Source organism: Eulemur rufifrons, chromosome 17 (genome assembly GCF_041146395.1).
Source record: "Eulemur rufifrons isolate Redbay chromosome 17, OSU_ERuf_1, whole genome shotgun sequence".
NCBI classification, from domain to species: Eukaryota; Metazoa; Chordata; class Mammalia; order Primates; family Lemuridae; genus Eulemur; species Eulemur rufifrons.
In genome coordinates this window covers 88,595,637-88,616,385 of record NC_090999.1, presented here as the reverse complement: position 1 = coordinate 88,616,385, position 20,749 = coordinate 88,595,637, and the positions used below count along the sequence as shown (strand labels likewise).

Genomic DNA, 20,749 nt, shown 5'->3' with positions numbered 1-20,749 from the left:
GTCTTTTCCTGGACTAGCCATAGCTCCCAGTCAGCCATGCAATCCTGAGGGTAAATTACCAATACTCTACAGTGTCCTGCATTGCCCGTGTTTTTTGGATATTGCGTTTTGTGTCTTGACATCCCATCATGTCTACAAAATGCTCATTTTCAACGTAAAAATATTTTCAACTTACAATGGGTTTATACAATAATGTGACCCCATTGTAAATTGAGGAGCATCTGCACATCAATTCATCATTTTAAAATAAAAAAAAGAATCCAAACAAAAATGATAAACCCATTTATTTAAATTAAATTTAAAATTATTATTTTAAATGTTTACCAATTTTTTTAATATCTCATGGCCAATGTTTTTTTTAACAAATTACCTGAGAGAGTTGTGTAGGACTGTTTCTCCTTGGGGCATGTGAACATCGGGGGCTATTTTGAGTTGTGTGTAAGGTTGCAGCTCATATTTAATACCTAAGAGGTCTGAAGTTTTAAATGCCCTGTAATATGTGGGACATTCTTACAAAAATAAAGAACCGTACAGCACAAAATACCAATAGCACCTTTGCCGAAAGTCATTACCTATAATATGTGTACCTTATAGTCTTTCTTACTCAATACTACCCACAAAAAGTAACCTCAATACTAGTAAGCAAATGTTGAAGATGGTCTATTAATGAGGTTTTAAAGAAAGTACTTTAAAAATCCAAACCAGCTTTTAACATTAGCATTCGGTTATCCAGGTATAGAAAGAATAATGCTCACAATGACTTTTTCTGAACATAGAAACTATCTGGGGCCTTTAAAAGAAAGAGTAAAATGCCCCTTTAGTAGTCTATGAAAAGGAAGAAATAAGATAATTAAATTAGCCCTACAAGCACATGTTATATATGTAGTAAGTATACATAAAACATAAATTATAGATAATATATTTAAATAAATTTATGTAAATACACACACATGTATGTATACACCAAACACCCACAGATAGATTAAACAGACAGATAGCTATTAATAGACAGATGTACTAAGAAGTCATCTTATTCCTACTCCTGCTTGTTCATAGACTACAAAAAAAGGGGAGGGGTTATTTTACTGCTTTTCCAGTACATAGCATATATAGTTTCAGTATTTGGTACATATAGCTTCTCATATTGCCCTGATTAAAATAGCCCACTAAATTTGTTTTATGTGAATACACACACACACACACACACACACACATATATGTATTTATGTGTGGTGTATATTTTGAAATAAATTATATGAAACAAACTTTGAATAAAAATGGCCAAGTATAGGCATTGGTATATGCATTGGTCTTTTTATATTATCACCTAAATTTAATCCTCACAATAACCTAGGAAGTAGAAATAATCCCATTATAAAGTGGAGAAATTTGAGGCTCTGAGTGGTTAAATGATCTATGTGTTCCATAATGGCAGGGTCTATTTCTAAATTTTTCCAATGTATTATCAGTGCCTAATCACGCCTTGTCCATGATAGCCATATAATAAATACTGGATGGATGTTGTTCAAAGTTATACACAAGAATAACAGACATAAACAAGTAAATAATGTTTTCTCTAACTCCAAAATCAGAAACAATTTAAGAATATCAAAGTATCTAATACAATATCCTTCAAGAAATAAAATGTGAAATATTCACCCTTTCAAATATTTGAGTCCCTACTAAACACAATATTTTCAGCCACATCATGTTATAACTATGTACAAAGTATATCATTGCTTTTTATTGGCTTGCTTCATTTAACTATTTAATGTATATTTACACAAAACTAGTAAGATGAAGGAGTCACTACAAATTATGGTGCTTCACGAGATTAAAGCAGAAGTAGTTGAGTAAATAAACATAAAATTGGATTTATTTGTAGCAACACGGTTGGATCTACGGAAAATTGTGAAGTCAAATTTTTCTTTCTACATCTAAAGTTCCCACTCTTGGTGGTCAATTGATCAGAGCCCTCATGGCACCTCAATAATGACTCCTGCATAACCATACTATCCCCTTCTTTTTTCTTTTCAATAGAGATAGCCATTATCTCCACTGTATTAGGAATGTATTAGGGGTTAAAAGACCTATATTTTGATCCTGAAATCTGTCATTAAATTGCTATGGACATCTGACAAGTAACCTTCCCTCACTGAATTTTAATTGCCTTAAATATAGATTTCAGAGGTTTAATAAAACCATTGTTTCCCAAACTTGCCTGATTATAATAACCTGAGTCAATACTCTGAGTTCCTTGTGACTCTTGAACCCCATCCCAGACATACTTGGGGGCCATGGGCCAGGAAGGGAGGAGAAAAAATAACTAAATTATAATGTAAATTTCATTAATTTTATGTAATTTCAACATATTAACTTGACTTTAAGCCATACATATTCTCCTAAAGTGATCAGTTACTAAATGTGTTCAAGTCTGAAAAAGTAACTTAAATATCATTCCTAAGTAACATACTACAAAGGCTTTACTGGCAGCTATTTCTGCCTGCTAGGCCTTTTTAATTTACTTTCTTGTGTGGTCATATTCTAGATAATTTCAAGAATGTAGACATTGCTATCTAGGGAATTTCTTACCAATGAAAATACAAGTACACAAAAAATTTCCAACATTTGTATTCTTTAAAATTACCGTAATAATTAAGCAAACAATTAAACAACTAAATCATTTTCATTAAAAAGTATCTTCTATTTAAAAAAATGCTTCTAACATAATAAAATAAACAAAATAGTCTTACCTAATCGTAATTCTCCGAAATTGCCACATCCAATTTTTTTTCCAACTCTAAAGTTAGGTCCAACCATTAAAACTCCAGATGACGAAGACCCAGTTCCTCGAGTATTATGTCCTGATCGACCACCAGGTCGCGCCATTCTATCATCTGATTTGTCCTTGTCTTTCTTTTTATTATCCATATCAAGTTTGCGGTACTCCACTTTGAATTCTTTAATCAAGACAAGCACACTGAAATAGGGTACTGTGAAAATAGGTACATCACTAGGTAACTGTACCAGGTGGGTAATGTTAACATTCAAATTGCAGAAGGTAGTCAATTAACTGGAGCGTGTTCATCCCATTCGTAAAATTTTTCTCAGTTGTCTTTTCAGCAAAATGTATCTTCAAAATTATCTTTTCAATGATGTGAACTGATATTGATAGAAAGCTAGAATATGAAGAAAAGAAAATTAGTCAGCTAAGAGAATTTGAAAATATATGATTGGGAAATTAGATAACATAAAAGTTTAGGCAATTAATTATTGCTATTTGTTGATGCTCCCTGAAATCAAACCACGGTAGACTGTTAAATTAACCATTACCCTTTATTTCTATACTTAAATACCTAAGAGATCTTAAAAACAAGACAAAGAAAGGAAATCAGGGATTCAGTTACATCTTAAAAATTAAAAAAGGAACAAAAATGTACTGAGTAAAACTGAATAAGATCTCTGCTTCCAGCCATGATAGAGGAACTGACACTGAACATCTCTCCTATTGTAAACAACTATAAAGCCAGATAAAACACATGAAGCACTTGTTTTCAAGCACTGGATAATATGCAGTACGCGCTGTGATCCTTTAGGAAAAAAACACAAAAGGTAAGTTCTACTTCATCCAAGCTCTCTGGCTAGGAACAATTTCCTGACTATAGCACAAGGAAGTAAGGCTAAGGCAGCGCACAGTAATCACAGAACAGAGTTCGCAGCTGTTGAAGTGAGTAAGTAGAATTTGTGGTACATGGAACCCAAGGTGAGGGAGTTTAGCAGTGGGGGCTAAGTGGACAGTAGGGCAGAAGACTAGGCTACACATATGCAGGAAAACATTCTAAAAAACCTAGCAGATTGTGGCAACTATAGGGTTAAATGAAGAATGGAGATAACTGGAGGCTGCAGGGCAATGGGAGTTCTTGTCCAGTCAGGTGGAGGAACCTCATTAACATCCCAGGCATGCAGCTGAGACATCACAATGACAATCTTAAAAGCAAGGACCTATATACTAAGGACTACTCTAGACTGGCCCAATTACAGCCTAAAACCAAACCTAGACAGCATTAAAGAGTAGCTCTGAGTAAATTAACTGCATTCCAGAACAAAAGTCAACATTCTCAAAAAGACAAAAAACCCAGATTCTCAACAATATTGAATTTACAATGTCCACCATACAATTAAAAATTATCAAACATGCAAAGCAGCAATAAATGGAATCCATGGCCAGGAAACATAGTTGTCCAAGGAAACAGACCCCAAGATGACCCTAACGTTTGAATTAGAAGACAGAATTTTAAAACTACTAAATAGCTATTAGAGGCCTATCAAACCAAAGAAAAAGAATAAAACAAAAAATACTTAAAGAAATAATAGCTGAAAATTTCCCCAAATTGGTGAAAATCTACCTACAAATTGAAGATACTCAGGAATCCCATAAAACTAAACTTAGGAACATCATAGTCAAACTTCTAAAAACCAAAAATAAAAGCTTGAAAGCATACAGAGAAAAGCTACACAGAACATACAGAATTAACTTCTTAACAGAAACAAGAGGCAATGGAATAATGATCTTTTCAAAGCAATAAAAGGAAGAAAACAAAAAACTTTCAACCCAGAATTCCACATGCAATAGTCATTCTTTAAAACAAGGTGAAAGCCATTTTCGAATGAAAAAAAGTTGAGAATTAAGTCACCAGTAGACTTGCAAAACAAGAAATACTTTTAAAATAGTCCTTTAAGCTGAAGTAAATCACATAATACCAGATAGAAATTTGAACCTTGAAGAAAAAACGAAGAGCCTGAAAATGAGAAATGCATGGGTATTTGTTGCCTTCAAAGATAAATTACTACCTAAGGCATAAGTAATTTCTTAGAGTCATTTATAACATATGTGAATGCGAAACACAGGACAAATGGCAAGAAGGAGGACTCATAAATGAATTACATTGTTTTAAAATTTCTTCTTGAAAATCACTAAGACTAGATTTTAAGTGCTCTCGACCACAAAAAACAAGTAGGTGAGGTAATGCATACATTAATTAGCTCTATTTAGCCATTCCACAATAATGTATACATATTTCAAAACATTACACTGTATATAAGTATATACAATTTTTATTTGTCAATTAACTGAAGAAATTAGAAAGAAATAGATGAGAATAAAAAAGGATTCTTAGATTTGTGAAGAATGATATGGTTCCATATTAATTCTAAGGAGCCAGCAATAAGTTAGAAATGAAGGAAGAAGCTCTGATGTTCAGTGGTACAATGGGGCAACTATAGTTGACAAAAGTTTACTGTATTTCAGAATAGCTAGAAGTTTTCAAATGCTCCCAACATAAAGCAATGATGAATGTTTCAGGTGAATCTTGTCCTAGTTACTCTGATTTGATCATTGTATGTTGTGGGCTTGTTTCAAGATGTAACATGTAATCCATGAATATGTACAATTATTATGTATCAATAAAAAAATAAATAATAAAAAAGAAATGCACATTTGAATACCTACACCAAACAATAAAAAATAAATTAATTATAATAAAAATAGCTACAAAACCAAGACAGGAAATAAAATGCAATGCTAAATGTTATTTAGTTAAAACAAAAGAAGAGAAACAAAACGCTTATGAGACAAAAAAGAAAACAAATAGGAAAATGGTAGATTAAAAAACAAACACATCTTCGCAATTGTGAATTGTGCTGCTATAAACATTCAGGTGCAGATATCTTTGTTATAGAATGTCTTTCGTTCTTTTGGGTAGATGCCCAATAATGGAATTGCTGGATCAAATGGTAGGTCTACTTGTATCTGTTTAAGGTATCACCATACATGAATGGATTAATAAAATGTGGTATATGTATACCATGGACTACTACTCAGCTATAAGAAACAATGGTAATATAGCACCTCCTGTATTTTCCTGGAAAGAGTTGGAACCCATTCTACTAAGTGAAGTATCCCAAGAGTGGAAAAATAAGCACCACATGTACTCACCATCAAATTGGTTTCACTGATCATCACCTAAGAGCACATTTAGGAATAACATTGACCCAGTGTCGGGCAGATATGGGTGGGGGAGGGGATGAATGTATACATACATAATGAGTACAATACACACTGTCTAGGGGATGGACATGTTTGAAGCTCTGACTCAGGGGGATGGGGGGACAAGGGCAATATACGTAACCTAAACTTTTGTACCCCCACAATATGCTGAAATAAGAAAAAAAAAAACAAAAAACCACGAAATAGAACAAATTCTCCCCACAAAAGGTAAAAACTGTCAGACTATATAAAAAAGCAAGACTCATACTACATCCTATCTATAAGAAACAATTTTAGCCAAGAGACTCCTGGAATTGATAAACAAATTCAGCAAAATATCAGGCTACAAAATCAATGTACACAAAATCAGTAGCATTCATATACACTAACAACAGTCAAGCTGAGAATCAAATCAAAGACTCACTATCTTTCACAATAGCACCAAAAAGAATAAAATACCTAGGAATATATTTAACCAATGAGGTGAAAGACCTCTACAGAGAGAAAAACAAAACACTGAGGAAAGAAGTCACAGAGGATGTAAACAAATGGAAAAACATACCATGTTCACGGATCAGCAGAATCAATACTACCCAAAGTGATCTACAGATTCAATGGAATCCCCATTAAAATACCAATGTCATTTTTTGCAGATCTAGAAAAAATAATTCTATGCTTCCCATGGAACCAGAAAAGACCCTAAATAGCTGAAGCAACCTTAAGCAAAAAGAACAAATTAGGAGGCATCCCTTAACCAGACTTCAAGCTACACTACAAGGCAATATTGACCAAAACAGCACAGTACTGGCAAAAGAATAAAGACCTAGACCAATGGATCAGAACAGAGAACCCAGATTTAAAACCATTCTCATATTGCCATCTGATCTTTGACAAACAGACAAAAACTAAACTGGGAAATAGAAAACCTATTCAATAAATGGTAGAGGGAAAACTGGATAGCCACATGTAGAAGACTGAAACAGGATCCACACCTCTCACCATTCATAAAAATTAATTCACGATGGATAACAGACTTAAACCTAAGGCATGAAACTGTAAGAATTCTAGAAGAGGTTAGAAAAATTCTTCTAGATATCGGCCTAGGCAAAGAATTTATGAAGAAGACCCCAAAGGCAATCACAGCAACAACAAAAATAAATAAATGGGACCTGATTAAACTAAAAAGCTTCTGCACGGCCAAGGAAACAATAGAGCGAACAGACAACCTACAGAGTAGGAGAAAATATTTGCATGCTATGTATCCGATAAAGGGCTAATAATCAGATTCCACAAAGAACTCAAGCAAATCAGCAAGAAAACATCAAACAACCCCATTAAAAAGTGGGCAAAAGACATGAACAGAAGCTTTTCAAAAGAAGACAGACTAATGGCAAATAAGATTATGAAAAAAATGCTCAACATCTCTAATCATCAGAGAAATGTAAATCAAAACCACAATGAGTTATCACCTAACTCCAGTAAGAAGGCTTTCATCAAAAAATCCCCAAACAGTAGATGCTGGTGTGGATGCGGAGAGAAAGGAACACTTATACATTGTCAGTAGGACCGCAAACTAGTGAGAAAGGAACACTTACATACTGTTGATGGGACTACAAGCTAGTACAACCTCTATGGAAAGTGTATGGAGATACCTCAAAGAACTAAAAGGAGACCTACCATTTGATCCAGCAATTACACTATTGGAGGAAAAAAGACAATCACAGTTAAAAATTTTAACACCGTTCTTTCAGTAATTCATAAAGTAACAGACAAAAATATCAGTATAGTAGATCTAAATAATACCATTGACTACTTTGAACTAATTGACATTTATAAAGTACAACATCCAAAACTTCAGAATAAAATTTCCTTTAAATGTTCACCAAGAAAAATCACATGCTGTGCTACAATTGAAGTCCCAAGTAACTCAAGTATTATGGAGTATATTCTTTGATCAGAATAGAATTAAATTAGAAATCAATAACTATATGGTATCTAGAAAAGCCCCAAAATTTGAAAATTAAACATACTTTTAAATAAATTATGAGTTGAAAAAGAAATCACAAGAGAAATTAGAAAAAATTCAAACAGGATAATAATACAACATATTAAATTTTATAGGTTACGGCTATAGCAAGCTTAGACAGAAATTAGAAGCTGTAAGTGCCTATATTAAAAAAGAAGACATTTTTAATCAACAATCCAGGTTTTCTCCTTAAAAAGCTAGAAAAAGAGCAAATCAGGTGTAAGTTCAGGAAGTTCTTTAATAATTATTAATAGTCATGGCCTTACAGTAAAATATTGCCTTAAAGAATGAAAACATAGGAATTCTCAATCAACAAATGGAAAAAATACCAAATCAATGAAGAAAAAAATAGAGACCTTAGAATAAAAGGGATCATATCTGAAATGAAAAACTTCACTGGGTACAATCAACAGCAGATTGGATAAAGCACAAGAAAGTATCAATGTTGGCCGGGCGTGGTGGCTCACGCCTGTAATCCTAGCACTCTGGGAGACCGAGGCGGGTGGATGGCTCAAGGTCCGGAGTTCGAGACCAGCTTGAGCAAGAGTGAGACCCCATCTCTACTAAAAAAATAGAAAGAAATTATCTGGCCAACTAAAATACATATAGAAAAAATTAGCCGGGCATGGCGGCGCATGCCTGTAGTCCCAGCTACTCGGGAGGCTGAGGCAGGAGGATCGCTTGAGCCCAGGAGTTTGAGGTTGCTGTGAGCTAGGCTGACGCCATGGCACTCACTCTAGCCCGGGCAACAAAGCGAGACTCTGTCTCAAAAAAAAAAAAAAAGAAAGAAAGTATCAATGAACCTGAAGGAAGATCCAAAGAAATTATCCAGAGAACAAAATCAATAAAATAGAAAATAAATCAAAACAAAGCCAAAAATTGATTCTTTGAAAAGGTCACCGAAATTGGTAACTCCTAGCAAAACTGATCAAGAACAAAAGAAAATATACAAATTACCAATAATAAGAAAGAAAGAAAAGATGCCAAAAAGATCCTATAAATAGTAAAAGGATAAAAGGCTATGAGCAACTTTATGCCAGTAAATCTGATAACTTAGAAAAAATGGACAAATTCCTTGAAAAATGCACATAGGGACACAACATGAAACAGAAAATATCAAAAGCTTCACATCTATTTTTAAAAATTAATTTATTTAAAAAAACGCTTCCCATAAAGATGGTTTCACCTGGTGCATTTTATCAAATATTTGAGGAAAAAACAGTACTATTCTTTCTAAAACTCTCTCAAAAACACAGGAATAATCAATTTACTTTGTGAGATCAGCACAACTCTAATACAAAAGCCTGACAAAAAGATTTCAAAGCCAGGAAAATAAGATCAGTATTTCTGGCCGGGCGCAGTGGCTCAGGCCTGTAATCCTAGCACTCTGGGAGGCCGAGGCGGGTGGATCACTCGAGGTCAGGAGTTCGAGACCAGCCTGAGCAAGAGTGAGACCCCGTCTCTACTAAAAATAGAAAGAAATTATATGGACAACTAAAATATATATATACAAAAAATTAGCTGGGCATGGTGGTGCATGCCTGTAGTCCCAGCTACTCGGGAGGCTGAGGCAGGAGGAACGCTTGAGCCCAGGAGTTTGAGGTTGCTGTGAGCTGGGCTGACGCCATGGCACTCTAGCCTGGGCAACAGAGTGAGACTCTGTCTCAAAAAAAAAAATAAAAATCAGTATTTCTCATAGCACAGATACAAAAATTCTTCATGAAATATAAGCACATATGTAAAAAGTTAAACAAGTAATAAACAACATTTAATACTAGAAAAGATTGATTTAATATTTGGAATCAATTCACCAACATAAAAAAGATAAAACCAAATGATCATCTCAACAGACAAGAAATTGCATTTGAAAAAATTCAACCCATTAATGATTAAAACATCAGTAATCCAGAAAGAGAATGGAACTTCCTCAGTCTAATAAAAAGAATCTACAAAACACCTGCAGTTAATGTCATACTTATCAGTGAAACACTGAACTCTTCCGTCCCCCAAATTAGGAAAAAACACAAGAATGTTTGCTCCCAGATCTTCTATTCAACATTGTACTGAAAAACTAACCAGTGTAATATAAGGCCAGTAAAAGATGCAAAAGGCTTAAAAATTGGAGAGAAAAATGTAAAACCCTGTTGTTATTTCTAGATATCATGATTGTGAGTGCAGAAAACCTCACAGAATCTTTAGGGGGAAAAATATTACTAGAAAAAAATAAGTGAATCTACCAAGATCACAAGAATTGAAATTAAAGACAAAAAATTTGAACAGCCCAGGCCGGGTGGCTCACGCCTATAATCCTAGCACTCTGGGAGGCCGAGGCAGAAGGATCACTTGAGCTCAGGAGTTCGAGACCAGCCTGAGCAAGAGTCAGACCCCCATTTCTACTAAAAACAGAAAAAAGTAGCCAGGTGTGGTGGTATGCACCTGTAGTTCCAGGTACTCAGGAGGCTGAGGCAGGAGGATGGCTTGAGCCCAGGAGTTTGAGGTTGCTGTGAGCTGGGCTGATGCCACGGCACTCTAGCCTGGGCAACAGAGTGAGACTCTGTCTAAAAAAGAAAAAAAAAAAAAAAAAATTTTGAACAAAATACGTGCAAGCCAGGTACACAGAAAATACAAAACATTGCTGAGAGAAATTAAAGAGGAGCAAATAAATGGCAAGAAATACAATGTTAATGGAATGGAAAATTCCAATATTGTTAAAATGCCCCTTCTCCCCAATTAATCTACAGATTCAACACGATCCTAAACGATACACCAGCAGGTTATTTTTTTTACAGTTGACAAGCTTGTCCTTATATTGATGTGGAAATGCAGAATCCAGAATAAACAAAACAATGTGAGAAAAGAAAATCAAAGTCAGAGGATACACACTACCTAATTTCCAGACTTACTAGAGAACTATAATAATCAAGACAATGTGGCACAACCATAGAAATAAACAAACAGATGAACAAAAAGGAGAGTCCAGAAATAGATCCACACATACACAGTCAATTGATTTTTCACTAAGGAACCAAGTCAGTTCAATAATGACAAAAAAGTGTTTTCAATCTATATATCTGTATGTGTGAAAAGTAAGTTTGAGCCCTACCACAGTCTATGAATGAATGAATGAATAATTTGAAATGGATCATAGACCTAAACACAATCACTAGAACCATGACGGGGAATAATATTGTGATCTTGAAGTAAAAATTTCTTAGATGACACTAAAAGCACTATTCATAAAAAAATTTAATAAATAGAAAGTTATCAAAATTAGTAACCTTTACTCATCAAAAGATAGCATTAAGAAAATAAATACAAACACCTCAGAATAGGAGAAATTCTTTGATATATTTATGAGTATGTATAAATATACTGCAACTGAATAAGAAAAACTCCATTTTTTAAATATGCAAAAGATTTGAACACTTTTCACAAATATACACAAATAGCCAAAAAGCATATAAAACAATGTTCAATATCATTACTTATCATAGAAATATAAAATTAAAACCACAATGAAATATCATTTCACACCCATTAAAATAGTTAACATTTAAAAGACTGAAGATATCAAGTGCTGACAAGAATGAAGAACAACCAAAACGCTCAAAAAATTGCTAGTGGGGGAATAAATTAGTATGACCTTGGAAAGTTTGCCAATTTCTTATAAAGTAAACATACACCTATCCTATGACCTATTAAGGCCACACTCAGGTATTTACCTAAGGGAATGAAAACATTTGTTTCCAGAAAGACTTGTACACCAATGTTTACAGCAGCCTTATTCATAATAGACAAAAACTGGAAACAATCCAAAAACCCATTAACAGAAGACTAGATAAACAAATTGGTATATTCGTATAATGGAATACTACTCAGCATTAAAAAGGAATGAACTGCTGACATATGCAACAATGTGGTGAATCTCTCAGACATTATATTAAGAGAAAATAAGCACATATGATATGATTCTAGTTATATGAAATTTTAGAATCAGCAAAACTAAGCTGTGGTGATAAAAATCAGATCAGAGTGGTGGCAAGTTTGACCAGGAAGTGGTATGGGGGAACTTTCTGGGGGAAGGAAATGCTCTGTATCTTAATTGGGAGGGAAGTATGTGGATGTAAACATTGGTCAAAATTCATCAGACTGCATTTAAAATCTATGCATTGTAATTATATGTAACTTGTACCTCAAAATGTGATTTTTAAAAATAATCCTCCACACACACACAAAAGTGAATCTCAAAGTACATATTTTCCCTACGATACCATTACCATAAAACTTACCTAAAAATGCTCCTTTTTTGAGAATTAATGAATTTCTCAGTATTTTATTTTAGGGACTTTTTAAAATTTTTTAATAAATACATATTTATGGGGTACATAGTGAGGTTTCAATACATACAATGTATTGTGATTAGATCAGACTAATTAGTATAACCATCATCTCAAACATTTATAATTTTTTACATTGAGAACATTCAATATCTTCATTCTAGCTACTTGAAACTTTTTTTTTATTATTGTTAACTATAGTCATCCCACAGTAGTCTGGAACACTAGAACTTATTCCTCTTGGGTAGCTCTTTGAAGCTTTTTTTAAAAGAGCTCTTCTATACTTTTTTGTATTTAGAAGGATGTTATTTTCCTTTGGCCAATTTTCATGTTATTTGCAATATACAGCTTTTCATTTATGTTTAATTTATTAAATATCCAAAAACATACTGTACATGTAATAAGAATTCAAATAATACAATGAAGCAAAAATATCCCTTGGGAAGCCCACACCCATTGTCCCTTATTTCACTTGCGCTTCTAAGAGGTAACCATTACTTTATATTTGACATGTATGCTCCAAACCTTTTCTGTAATGCTTGTACATGCATATATGTACTTAGCATAGAAATATTTGTAGGTTGGATGGTTTGTTTTACATAAGAAATCCATATGAAGCCCCTGAAGAACCAAAACTGCCCCACAATCGTGGTAGTATTTAAGGTATATAAAGGACTTCTGCCCTTTTTCTTTCTTATCCCCCTACACTACAAGAACCCTAGAGAAGCAAGGGGCAGGTGATGAATGGAAGAAAGAAGAATCAAGAAACAGCTCATAACTCCTTTCCTCAACAGAAGGTCCAAAGCTAAGAGCCAAGTCTGAAACTGGGAGATGGGGAGAGAGGAGCAGGAAGAAGTGATGAATTAGCTTAAAATTGAACCTCAAAAATGGAACAGGTCAGGCCGGGCACCATGGCTCACGCCTGTAATCCTAGCACTCTGGGAGGCCGAGGCAGGTGGATCACTGGAGGTCAGGAGTTCGAGACCAGCCTGAGCAAGAGCGAGACCCCCGTCTCTACTAAAAATAGAAAGAAATTATCTGGCCAACTAAAAATATATAGAAAAAATTAGCCGGGCATGGTGGCACATGCCTGTAGTCCCAGCTACTCGGGAGGCTGAGGCAGAAGGATTGCTTAAGCCCAGGAGCGTGAGGTTGCTGTGAGCTAGGCTGATGCCACGGCACTCACTCTAGCCGGGGCAACAAAGCGAGACTCTGTCTCAAAAAAAAAAAAAAAAAGGAACAGGTCATCTTACTATCTAAAAATTAATGCATTGCCAAAACTGAACTATTCTTATAAATGTATACGACAAGAAAACAATGGAAACTGACTAGGACATCATTCATGAGTAGGAAAGGAGAAATAATCAAAAAATATACATATAACAATAGTGGTTAGTGAGAAATTATGTCATGTCCTATTTTAGTCCATTCAGTTCAGTAAATAGTTTAGCATATTCAGATAACTGTCCATAAATTTGCAATTACAGGTTTTAATTTTTTAAAATATTTTTAATAAATTAGATTTTTAATAAAAATATTGTCTTATTAAGCATATCAGTATGCTAGTACTTACCCTAGCATAGCACCTATCAAGCAGTATTGGAGTTGCCTACATGTTTGTCTGTAGCAGGAGTCACCAAACCCCACCAGCAAGCTGAATCCAGCCCACTGCCTATTTTTGCAGCCTTCCACCTAAGGATGGTCTTTACATTTTTATGTGGTTGGGGAAAAAAATTGTAAGAATAATACTTTGTGACGTGAAAATTGTAAGAAATTTCATTTTTAGTGTTCATAAATAAAGTGTATAGGAATGAAGCTATGCTAACTTATTTATGTATTGTTATGGCTGCTTTTGTGCTACAAGAGCAGAATTGAGCAGCAGTGACAGAGACCATATGTGGTGCTCTTATCACCTCACACTGCTGCTCAGAGCACTATAAACTGAAGTAGCACAGTTACAACTTGACAGTGTTTACAGTGCCACACATACCACCACACCACTACATTGTATTTCTTTTTTATTACCAGTGAATACCCATAATGTCAAAACCAGAAGAGAAAAGAGGACTTTGTCTTGCTTTTAAACCACACTGTAGTGTGGATTATCTGTTATCAATTATATGAGAAAGCATTGTGTTTATCATAAACAATGACACCATGCTAACGAATACAATACACTTGGACACAATCAAATGTATTAGTTTTCTATTGCTGTATAACAATTTATTAAAAACTTAGAGGTTTAAAACAATACACATTTATTGTCTCACGGTTTCTGGGGATCAAAGCATGGGCACAGCTTCGCTGAGTCATCTGCTCAGGCTGTATTCAAGGCATTGGCTAGGTTACATTCTCATCTGGAGACTTACGTGGGGAAAAATCCTATTCCAAGATGTTTCAGATTGTGGGCAGAATTCATACCCTTGCAGTGTAGAAATGAGAGCCCCAGCTTTTTGCTGGCTGTCAGATGGAGGCCAAACTCAGGTTCTAGAGGTTGCCTACAGTTCTCAGAAACTACCTACAGTTTCCTTGCCATTTTGGCTTCTCCAACATGGCTGCTTGCTTCTTCATGTCCCCAAGAAGAATCTCTAGCTCCAGTTTCCTAAGATTGAGTCTTATATAAGGTGAGATAACCTTCTCTCATACCCAAGTCCCATGCAGGCTCCAATACACCAATTCTCCCAATTCTCCCAGGTCCTGGGATCCTGCTATCTGCATCCAGACCTCTTTGATGTTACTTGCCAGGCTATGTACTAGAAAGAGCATAGGATTAAACAAAAGAAGTCCTGGAATCCCATTCAGTTCCTAATTAGCTGTGTAATCTTGGGCAAGACACTTAATCCGTCTAAGCTTATTTTAATAATTATAAAATAGGCCGGTTGCCGTGGCTCATGCCTGTAATCCTAGTACTCTGGGAGGCCGAGGCAGGAGTATTGCTTGAGCTGTGGAGTTCAAGACCAGCCTGAGCAAGAACGAGACCCGTCTCTACTAAAAACAGAAAATTTAGCTGGGCTATGTGGCACACACCTGTCGTCCCAGCTACTCGGGAGGCTGAGGCAAGAGGATTGCCTGAGCCCAGAAGTTTGAGGTTGCAGTAAGCTATGATGACTCTACCCAGGGCGAGAGAGTGAGACTATACCCAAAATAATAATAATAATAATAATAATAAAATAGGAGGATTAGACCATGAGATTTCTAAGAGTATTTTCATATTATGTACAGTATGTTATGTACAGTATTATAATTGCTTGTTGTATTTAATGACAAAGAATCAATTGTAACTTTATGATCCCTGAACATAGCACACTGACTTGGCACCTAGGACAGTTAATACATATTGTAGATTAATGAATGAGTTCTTTCTATCTAAACGTTTCTATTCAATATGCCCCATCTGTTTACAGAACTTCAAGAGATTTATGAAAAAATAAACCACCAAAGCAAATAGAACAGCAGGGGAAACTCACATGATTTACCTAGAAACATGAACCTAATCCCTCCTTCACAAATATAAAGTAACAATCAAGTATCACTAGATATATGATCAAACATAAACAATTAAGTATCACATATCACTAGATAGGGGAAGACCGCTAACACCATGAAGGAAAAATACCCTCCCCAAAAGAAGCAAATAGGGAAAAAGAAAAAGAAAAAACCTCCAGGGGAAGAAAATCATTCAAAGAACAGAAGGGAACTTCTAAAAAACAGCAACAAAAAATAAAACAATTAGCTCCTGAGAGGCTTTTGAAAAGTACAATAACACATACATAAACCAAGAAAATAATGCTACATTAAATAGAATAATTAAAGACAAAGTAGAGGAATAATCTCATATGTAAAACAAAAATATAAAAACATAAAAAGTAAAGGAATAAAGAAAGAAAAAATCCAATACCTCAAACTTCCAGCTAATAACATAAATCAAGAGAGAAGACAGAAAATTAAGAAAAAGAAAATTTTCCTGAGCTGAAGCAAACAGGGGGCGCAGAATGCCAAGCAGGAAAGTAACGCTACCATATAACTTGCTTCAACAGCTAGTCATAATAATGTAAACATGGATAATTGATTTTCAACTTTTAAAATTAATCTTAACCAAAAAGAATACAAGATAAATGTCATAGAAAAGAATATAAATCTTACCAACCTTGACAGTGTAAAAATAACACTATCACTGACAGAAGCTAAACTGTTAATGGCACATAGATAAGGCAGAAGGAAGGGCCAAAAATATATGCATCTTGCAAGGTAGCATTAAAGGATAATGTAAAAATTTACTAGCACAAGAAATAGAGATGTAAGAACATTAGAGTATGAAAGGTGTTAGCAGATGAAGTAAATATAACTATGCAAACATTTAAAGACAGATGGAAAAGTGGAAGTATGTGAGCTAAAATCCCATCATTCCTAATGGAGAATTAAAAGATAATGCAAAAATCTGACAGTATCAAACAGAAAAGTATACGTACCTTATTTAGAATTATGGAAGTAACCACCCGAAACATTTAAAACTTGAAATAGGTAAAAGTGGTTGTTATCTACTGAAAAATTCAAAGACTAGAGATATAAAGAAAAGACTATTGTTTATATATCTTTCTGTATTATTTTAATTTTTTCCATATATATGCATTAATTTAATAAATATATTAATTCTACTATCAACAGGTAATTTGCATCCTAAATAACTAAAAAACGCTGTCAAACTTGATAAGAATATTTAAAATTAATGAATAATAAAGTATTAAGTGCCTCTATAAATCATAGTTTTTGGTTTTGGTTTTTGTCTGTTTGCTTACTTTGAATGAAAACAGAGTCCACCAAGTGTGCAGACGGTTGTGGAGATCTTAATCTGAAATCTATGGACCCCCTGAGCATTTTCGGAAGAGAAGATCTATAGCTTTCAATAGATTATCAAAAAATTTATGTGGCTGGGCATGGTGGCTCATTCCTGTAATCCCAGCACTTTGGGAGGCCAAGGAAGGAGGATCACTAGAGACCAGGAGTTCAAGACCAGCCTGGGCAACATAGCAAGACTCTGTATCTACAAAAAATAAGAAAAATTAGCCAGGCGTGGTAGCGCACACCTGTAGTCCCAGCTACCTGGGAGGCTGAGGCAGGAGAATAGCTTAAGTCCAGGTGTTCAAGGCTGCAGTGAGCTATGAGCACACCACTGCACTCCAGCACGGGCAATAGAGTGAGACCCCGTCTCTTTAAAAAAAAAAAAAGTGACCCTAAAAAAGTTAAGAATCACTGAAAAGTACACTGCTATTTTCTCACTGAATTGCTTTATAAATACATCCTTAGAAACAAACTATCCTAAAAACTAAGTAACATCTGTCCTTTATTTATTTAAAAGCTAACCTTGTTTCAAAAAGTATTTAGGGCAGTTTATATTATAATAAAGGAACTACAAAAGGACTGAAAAAAAATTAAGTAAGGAAATCAGGGGTCAAGTAAAATAATGTTAGACATAAAACTATGTAATATTAATATACCATACAGTTCAGTATCCATTCAAAGCAAATTTATTTCTGTACTGTCTAGTGGTCAAGCAAAAACAGGACTATGATTAGAAAAATATGATTAGATACAAGATTCAGAGTGTCCATTAAAACTATACCATTTGCTAAAAAAAATAAACACACAAATAATCCTAGTATTTTATTATATGTACAGATGCAGTCAATAGTAAAAACAGAAAATTTCTCTCAGAGGTTTAAATTCAAAAGTTATAAGGAAGAGAATGGAAAAAGGCACTTTGAAAACTTAAAAATTAGGCATCCATTAAATAAAAACTATTGAAAGAAATTTCACAGAAATATGCCCTGTTCATAAATATGAGGCATATTTATAAATAAATGGAATAAATAAGCATATTTTAATTTTTATAAGAGATACTATCCCTTTAACTGAAATCCACCCGCTACTAAAAAATAATAGACATGCATTTAGTTAATGTAGCTTAAAGCTATAATACATATGTCCATAAATGGTAATAAAATATTTAAAACTTATGTTTGATTCTATAATTATTCTCAGTTTACTTATTTAAAAATCTACATTAAAAAGACAAGGAATTCATCAAAAGAATGCTTTTTTAAACTATCTTTAAAAATAAATAAATATGAATAATCGTTTTGCTTTTATAAATAATTACAATTTTGATATAGTAACATCCACTAATAAAGATATAAATGAGTTGCTAAATACAGAAAATATTAGACATAATCTGATTATATGAACACAAATGTAGGCCACTGCCATACTTCTAATTTGATGATCACTGATGAATCTTCAAAACATAAAACAGATAATCATATTCTCTAATCTTCATGGCCCAATAATTTAGGACTTTACAGAGCCAACTGACCTCCTTAAGGTTGCAAACTAGATAAAATAGAGAAAGTAGTCCAAGAATCAATCAGTATTAAGTACTAAAGGTTTCTATATGTATCTTTTCATGTTTAGCATATTATTCAATATTCTTTCCAAGTATGAAATCACAACAAATGGAAATTTAAAAATCAAATTTTATATTCAAATGTTACTTGTCACAGCATTGATTTCTCACTACTTTGCTATGTCAAATGAAAAAGTCCAAATTTAGTACGTGAAATCACTTATTCAGTGTTCCAAAAGCTTTATTCAATCTATGAAAATTACACTGCAATACATGTCTACAGCCTTCTCCAAAATTTAAATGAGTAAGGATATTTGTGATGTGATGGCTAGCCATCACATCACATGCTTCTGTTAGCAGCAAGTGTCCCAGTTACTGGTTTCTGGCATTAGCTGAACTGTGGTTGTCTAAGAAAAAAATAAACATTTATTTTTAAAAGCTAGATCATTAGATGTAATGTCAAAAATGGAGATCAATTTCTCTAATTATTACAGAAACTTTTATTTTATCTCAGAAAGATTTGATAACTATCATCTAAAATACATTATATTTTTCGAACTTGATTTCAATGATGTCCCTTTTACATTCCTACTGAGATCCAGGATTCAGGAATTTCTAGCTTATAAAAATTATCACCCAGTTCTATTTGGGCAGTGTTCTCCAAATTGTGGATCAGGACCCATTAGTGGGTCATTAAATCAATTTAATGGGTCTCAAGCAACAGTTTTTTAAATGAAATTGTATCAAACAGAAAAGAAAATGGAGTATACATACATAGTATGGACAAATCATGTTTAATGAGATTTCTAGTTCTTAAAATAAATGTATATGTATCACTGGGTCACAGTGTAAAATATATTTTTATGGGTTGTAGAATATATTTTTATGGGTGGTTGTGATCAAAAAATATTTCTACAGTTTGAAAACTACTATATAATGGCCCAAGAGTATCAAAACATACTGTATTATAATCAGTTATAATTAAGTCAATTTTTAAATGAAAAACCTTATTAAAAACCTGAATTTCCTCAGTATAAATATTACTAGAAGTCTAATTAAATTAATCTTCTAATCATCCAGGTCTGAATGTTCTCTGGTAACTAGGATATGACTGTTCCATAGGTCCTCAAAATGTCTTTTGTGTCTTCTATTTTCAATTTCACAAGTGAATTTACACTCCCATTGGCAATACCTTTTATCATAGCCCATATGCCTCAGAAGTGGGAAGGGGAGGAAATATTTAATTTGAAAATGCCCATCCTCCTAAGCACATATTATACGTACACCCAGAGAAGCAAACAGCACCCTCATCTCCTGCCCCTTTAAGAATGACAGGAATCAAAAATCAAGCAGAGGTCATGCTAAATTTATATTACTGAAATATTCACCATACCAACCTCTGAGCAGGTCATCTCCTATCCATAATCAGAAACTTGATTGCAAACCCTACTCACAGCAATGACATAAAATTTAAACTGCAAGCCATCAAAGAAAGCCGTATTCCATTTTGGCACACTTACTTTGATTCAACAAATAATTATAGAGTATTTACCATGTATCAAACACAGGTCTAGCTGCTGGAAATATAGCAACAAACTTGCTCCAAAAATATCTCATCAGGCCTCTTAGTGATCTACCTACTTCCATGACCCACAACTTTCTGTAATACACTTTTTATATTGATTTAAAAGGATATTCTTTTGTATCACAGAGAAACCAAAAACAGTTGATTCAAAGTAATTATGTTTTATAAAGTCACTGCAAACACAGAAGTATCAAACATTGAATCACTGTTCCTAGGGCTAGGTTCCTGTCAGCCTCTGGTCACAAGATTTTCATCAACCAATCAATACAGGACCTTGTCTTATGTGTGTTTCTGTTTAAAAACACAGTATTTACTACATATTTTTGAGTCATTAATACTGAACTCACAGCCAACA

The 20,749-nt window shown here is 34.0% G+C and overlaps 1 protein-coding gene across 16 annotated transcripts in view; it reads right to left on the bottom strand.

The window, feature by feature from the left end:
- CSNK1G3 (casein kinase 1 gamma 3) overlaps positions 1–20,749 on the bottom strand; it is a 100,913-nt gene that overhangs the window by 62,908 nt on the left and 17,256 nt on the right. For 5 of the 16 annotated variants that reach the window (XM_069492598.1, XM_069492603.1, XM_069492602.1 and 2 more), the window contains exon 2: positions 2,754–3,179. The exons of 8 other annotated variants lie outside the window; for them this stretch is intronic. In XM_069492598.1, coding sequence (XP_069348699.1) covers positions 2,754–2,931 — 178 coding nt within the window. In that variant the 5' untranslated portion in view covers positions 2,932–3,179. Of the gene's footprint in view, positions 1–2,753; positions 3,180–20,749 lie in introns of those variants that run through there. 3 more of the 16 variants (XM_069492601.1, XM_069492599.1, XM_069492604.1) reach the window with 1 other exon arrangement.